Source organism: Chiloscyllium plagiosum, chromosome 18 (genome assembly GCF_004010195.1).
Source record: "Chiloscyllium plagiosum isolate BGI_BamShark_2017 chromosome 18, ASM401019v2, whole genome shotgun sequence".
Classification (NCBI taxonomy): Eukaryota; Metazoa; Chordata; class Chondrichthyes; order Orectolobiformes; family Hemiscylliidae; genus Chiloscyllium; species Chiloscyllium plagiosum.
In genome coordinates this window covers 66,546,059-66,552,298 of record NC_057727.1, presented here as the reverse complement: position 1 = coordinate 66,552,298, position 6,240 = coordinate 66,546,059, and the positions used below count along the sequence as shown (strand labels likewise).

The window sequence follows — 6,240 nt, the reverse complement described above, 5'->3', positions numbered from 1 at the left end:
CAGGTGCCTGTAAAAACAGAAAATTTTAATCATTCTTCAATACATTGTATGTTAGAATAAAGAAAAGACCTTTGTGGCCAACTAATATATTACCTGCCGGGCCGGACTACCCTACCTTCTAACCATGACCCATGGCTCATTGGTTAGCACTGCCACCTCACAGCATCAAAGACTTGGGTTCAATTCCATACTCGGGTGACTGTCTGTGTGGAGTTTGCACATTCTCCCTCTGTCTGCGTGGGTTCCCTTTCACAGTGCAAAGATGTGCAGGTTATGTGCATTAATGTAGGGAATAAGGGATAGGATGGGTCTGGATGGGATGCTTTTCGGAGGGCCAGTGTGGACCCGATGGGCTGAATGGCCTGCTTCCACACTGTAGGGATTCTATGATCTATGATATCTATGACCCCCAGTTCCTTACAGTACAAGATCATTTGGACTCCAATTGAAGATGTTCATGATCTTGCCATTGCTCTTCTGTTGTCCCATATCCTGTGACACTCTGGCCAAAAGGTGACAAATGCCTTCTCTTTAATGTCCCATTATTTGTGGGATATCTCATACAGAACTCAAACACGACAGGAGCTATGACGGCTACCTGTTTATAGAAATAATCAAGTTTCCGTCTTGGGAAGCCAAATGCTGAACAGAAATCCTTGCATTTGTATAGCATCTTTCACAATTTCATGTATAATACTTGCAGAGTCTCGTCACTGTTGTAGTGCAGAATATCTGGCAGCCATCCTGCGCACAGGGAACCTCCCAGAAAGAGCAAAGTGATAAAGGACAGATCACTTGCCCTAGTGGTATTGATTGGGGTGGGGGGAGTCCATATTACCCAGGACCATAGAGATTAATGCGCTGCTATTCTTCAAATAGTGCTGTGGGATCTATGAGAGAGCAGAGAGGGTAATGTATCTGAAATTCAATAGCTCTGACAGTGCAGTACTTGCATTTCCCACAGCCCCCAATGCCCCAGGGAGTAGCTCATAATATTTTGATTCACAAGTAGGATTGCTACAAGGATAAAGATCTGAGGAGGAATATATAGGCAATTGGAAAGCAGTCCATCCCATATTAACCAGCAACCCGTTTCAATTTCAGTAAAGCCAGACAAATTGGCAGAGTGAAAGGGCAAGTCCCAAATGATATCAAAAGGTACAAGTAGGTCAAGGGAGCAAAGGTTAAAAGGTAACAAAAGAAAACTTGGGACATAAAGATTATCATTCATTGGATGGGCAGCCAGGTGAAACAGCAATGTCTGGAATTAATGATGGCACATTTGTTGTGAATTGGTAAAATCCAATTTGCCCCAGGGCCTTACCCATTTGATGATGTTACGTTGTGGAGGTGTTGGAATGGAGTGGGCAAAGTCAAAAGTTTTAGGATGTTGACCTTGTGAGCAGTATTCCAAAACCCTGTCAGGATATGGAGACTGCAAGTTTCGCCTGTTTTTTTTTCTCTCTCTCAAAAGACAAGCACAGAGTAATTACCTCAGCTTAAACTTCTGATGGAATGATTGTAAATTATTTTAGGCCTGGACTATGCATATTTGTGGCTTGGAAGAGGAAGAATCCAAGCAGGGGACACCGCAGTTCGATTGGATCTTTTGGTTACATTGCTGTAGCAAAAGGAGATCTCGAGGTAAGCAAGGGTTAACTCAACTATCTCATGAACAGAGGTCGAGCTACACAGACTGCCATTAATGCAATGACTGACCCAGCATCCTCTCTACATATATATATATATATAGAGAGAGAGAGAGCGATCATACCTGGCATTTCAGCATGGCCCAGTGGTTGGTTATTGGATGAGGATAAATCGCGGGGTCATTTTTATCCCATATGGTAATGCTGAGAGTGAATGAGAAGAGAACACCAGCGTTAGCAGGAATACTGTAGCAGCTGAGAAAGTGGAAGCTGTGAAGGAGACGGTAAAGACTTGCCACTTGCGTGGATCACGACGCTTTCTCTTCTGCATGGGTGTTTCCAGCTCAGGATCGGGTACACACGGGTCAGTCCCACTCAGGAATGGGTACACGCGGGTCAGTCCCACTCAGGATCGGGTACACGCGGGTCAGTCCCACTCAGGACGGGGTACACGCGGGTCAGTCCCACTCAGGATCGGGTACACGCGGGTCAGTCCCACTCAGGACGGGGTACACGTGGGTCAGTCCCACTCAGGATCGGGTACACGCGGGTCAGTCCCACTCAGGACGGGGTACACGCGGGTCAGTCCCACTCAGGATCGGGTACACGGGGGTCAGTCCCACTCAGGACCGGGTACACGCGGGTCAGTCCCACTCAGGACGGGGTACACGCGGGTCAGTCCCACTCAGGACCGGGTACACGCGGGTCAGTCCTACTCAGGACCGGGTACACGCGGGTCAGTCCCACTCAGGACGGGGTACTCGCGGGTCAGTCCCACTCAGGACCGGGTACACGTGGGTCAGTCCCACTCAGGACCGGGTACACAGAGGTGAGTGTAAGGGACAGCTCAGCAACCAGGAGTTAAACCATAGTGACGCGGGGATGACAATGGACAGCATTGTCACTCAGTGTCCGGTTCAGTGCTGGACACCCAGAAAGTGGTCAGCGAGACGCTCCCTAAATGCGGCGGAGGTGGGGTCAGTGAGAGACCGCCCCTCATGTAGAAAGTGGAGTCAGTGTGAAACCATGCCGGAGTCCTGAGGAAGGGTTATACCAGAGACTTCTGCACCCCCCACCCACCCCCAATGCTACCGGGCTTGCTGTGATCTTCCAGCGTGCTGCCTGTTGACCCAGAAACTAGCCAGTGGCAGAAACTTGTTAAGTCAGAATGTGTCCGGTGTGAGACCGTTCTCAATCCAGGAAATGGTGAGAGAGAGAGACACCCCTGAACCCAGAAACTGGTCTGTGTGAGACTCATCCTGTTCCAGAGCCCTGGGAGTATGAGACACACCCTAATCAGAAACCACGCCCACGTGAGAGCCACCTAAGAACAACTCCCTGTCTAACCCAGAGACTGGTCAATGCCAGACTCTTCCTCATATCAAGACTGTCAGATACTCATCCACCATAACCCACTGACTGGGTCAATGTGGGACCCTCCCGTACCCAGAGAGAATGGTCATGACGATACCCTCCTGAGCTCAGATACTGGTCAATGCAAGAATTACAGCAGGTTCTGCATTAGTTTTCATTTATTTTAACTATCACAAAACTCTAACACAATCCACAATCCAGTCCTATCACTGCATTGCAGTGCTCAGAGCTAGTTGGAAGAATCACACAATACTAAGAGTAGAACAAATATTTAATAACTATCTTCAGATATTACATACAAAAGATATACAAGGATTCACTGTACAGAAGTCAGTTATCTAAAGATAATAAATGATGCAAAATGTTCTGCCAGATATTCATGGCAGTTTTTTAAAAAATTCGCTTGTGGGATGTGGGTATGACAGGCTTCACATTCTGAAGACTGTCGTTCCTTGTCAGTTTAGCTCAGCAAGAAACAAGAATAGGTGTCAGTCAGAATGTTTGTGCTGACTTCAGTATCACACGTCAGTGATGGTATTTAGAGTTGAACACCTCACATATACTATCTAAGCTCACAGATGAAGAAGTCTCTTATTGCAAAAGATTCTGGGCAGGCGAGGAATAACTAATAGCTGTTTTAGAGGATGGAAAACAAACCTTATAGAACCACAAGACAAAAAGTGTTGTACCAGGATGAATGCTGGGTCCACATTTGGGCTCAGGAGCTGAATCTGGAATTAAATTGAAAAATTGGTAAGCACCACCAAGTCAGTGGAGCTAAACAGAAAAAGACTGCAATAAAATAAAGGGAGATAACCAGAGGCAGGCAGAATGAACTGAATTCAGCAAATGAACCTTCATGAGGTGGTACATTCTGGTTAGAAGAATAAGGGGCCACATCCTCATTAGAAAAGTAATGAGATGAACAAAGGGATCTGGGGTACAAATGCTGTACACATGTAGTAATGCAGGACAGATCAATAGCTGTTAAAAGAAAATAAGGCACTCATGTTCATTTCTAAAGGGATACCATTGAAAAGATGCTATGTTAAGCCTGTACTGAACATTTGTTGGATCTGTCTTGGTTTTGCTGAATCTTAATGGAAACCAGAACTACAGCCACAGTCAGCAATAAATCCACAGAAATTTGTCAGACCACTCTACTAGTTAGCTATCCGTATGAAACAGCAGCAAGGCCCATATAACTAAGACTAAATGGTATTAAATATTCTTCTGCACCTATAGTAAGCACTAGCCACCAAATTACCTAATTTTCCAGCTGATGCACCTCATTCCATCTGCACATCCAGCATGTAGTTATCTAGTGTTCCCACAGTTTACTGGGAAATTTCGAAGAAGCCACACGAATGAAAGACTGAGTCTGAGACCATGATGTTCATACAGACCAGTAACACACCAGGTACTGCTGAACAGAGCAACACGATGCCAAAGCAATTTGCTTTGTATTCACTGAGTCAAAATCATAAGAACACTGAATCCCAAAGGGATCAATTTAAACTCCTGAAAAGTAAGATGCTGAGTGCTTAGCTAGGGAACTGACTGGTCAAGGTAACACTCATCAGCACTCTGTTTCTAGTGCAAGTAGAAACCTTTGTTCCCTTTGAACCTTGGTTGACGAGGAAGGTTGAATGACGAGGAATGATTTTTGCACCTGCCCTGATAAGTACAAGACAGCGAAGATGGACAGAATGCCTCTTCTGTCAGCAATACTCAAGCTTTGTACAAAAACACCTGCTGTATTCTCTTATAGAACTATCAGGGAGATAAACGTACCATGCAAAACAATAATTGCTTCTGTGATTTGGTGAAATCTGAATAAAAACATAGTGCGAGAGAAGCTCAACAAGTCTGGCAGATTCTGTAGAAAGAAAAACAGTGTTAACATGGAGTCTGGTATGACTTCTTCTGAAAGACTCATACTGAACTCTAAATATTAATTTGTTTCTCTTTCCACGGATGGTGTTGAATTCCTCCACGTTCTGCGTTTGTTTGAAAATGGAAGAGGAAGATGACAAGTTGAAAATTTATTGTACAATAAAGGTCTAAGCATTTAGACAATCAGAAAAAAAAGTCTTGTTTACACTTTACATCACAACTACACTAGGTATACATCACATTTTAAACAACTGATCTGTCCATTCTACTGTATATAGACTGGGATATTTGCAGCTCGATTATACACAATATACAAGTCTTCATTTGAGGTGGGGAGGATTAGTTAGGGGAGGAGAAGGGAGGGGAAGAAAACGTGGAGGAGATTCAAGGTGACTCCCTGTCAGCTAAGGTCTCCTCTCTTTCAGCAAGTTGCTTTTGAATTCGCTTAAGATCTTTCAGGATCTGTGGCTGATCTTCCAGTTCATCGTAAAGTGATCCAACAATCTCCAGGTTTCTGTAATCCTCTCGCTTCACAAGGCTCCGCACTACTTGCAGACACCTCTCCTTTAGTGTATAAACTGGACAAAGGAAAAAAAAACACATCAACCGAACTGTGATACAAAGCAGCAACCCAATTTACTCATTGACAAAAAGTTCAAGAAAAACCTTGTACAGTTTCAATTCTTCTCAACTGGGCATTGCAATATTGAATCAAAATCTGTTCATACAATTCCTAAAGTATGGAAAGAGGCCATTCAACCCATCAAGTCTGCACCGACCTAGGCTGTCAGGGAAGGATGTCATTGAAATGTGGAACTTTTTCGAAGAATAGATACGACGTGTCCTTGATATGTATGTACAGTTTCATTCTTCTCAACTGGGCATTGCAATATTGAATCAAAATCTGTTCATACAATTCCTAAAGTATGGAAAGAGGCCATTCAACCCATCAAGTCTGCACCGACCTAGGCTGTCAGGGAAGGATGTCATTGAAATGTGGAACTTTTTCGAAGAATAGATACGACGTGTCCTTGATATGTATGCACCTGTCAGGCAGGAAAGAGATGGTCGTGTGAGGGAACCTTGGTTGACGAGGGAGGTTGAATGTCTAGTAAAGAGGAAGAAGGAGGCTTACATAAGGTTGAGGAAACAAGGTTCAGACAGAGCGTTGGATGGATACAGGATAGCCAAAAGGGAGCTGAAGAAAGGGATTAGGAGAGCTAAGAGAGGGCATGAAAAATCTTTGGCGGATAGGATCAAGGATAACCCCAAGGCATTTTATGCGTATGTGAGAAACATGAGAATGACGAGAACAAGGGTA

General features: G+C 44.4%; 1 protein-coding gene across 1 annotated transcript in view; it reads right to left on the bottom strand.

Moving 5' to 3' along the window:
* Positions 1 to 3,276: 3,276 nt before the first annotated feature.
* The window catches only part of vhl (von Hippel-Lindau tumor suppressor), an 8,984-nt gene continuing 6,020 nt past the window's right edge, over positions 3,277 to 6,240 (bottom strand). Inside the window, exon 3 of the mRNA XM_043708519.1 lies at positions 3,277 to 5,497. Coding sequence (XP_043564454.1) covers positions 5,304 to 5,497 — 194 coding nt within the window. The 3' untranslated portion in view covers positions 3,277 to 5,303. The remainder of the gene's footprint in view (positions 5,498 to 6,240) is intronic.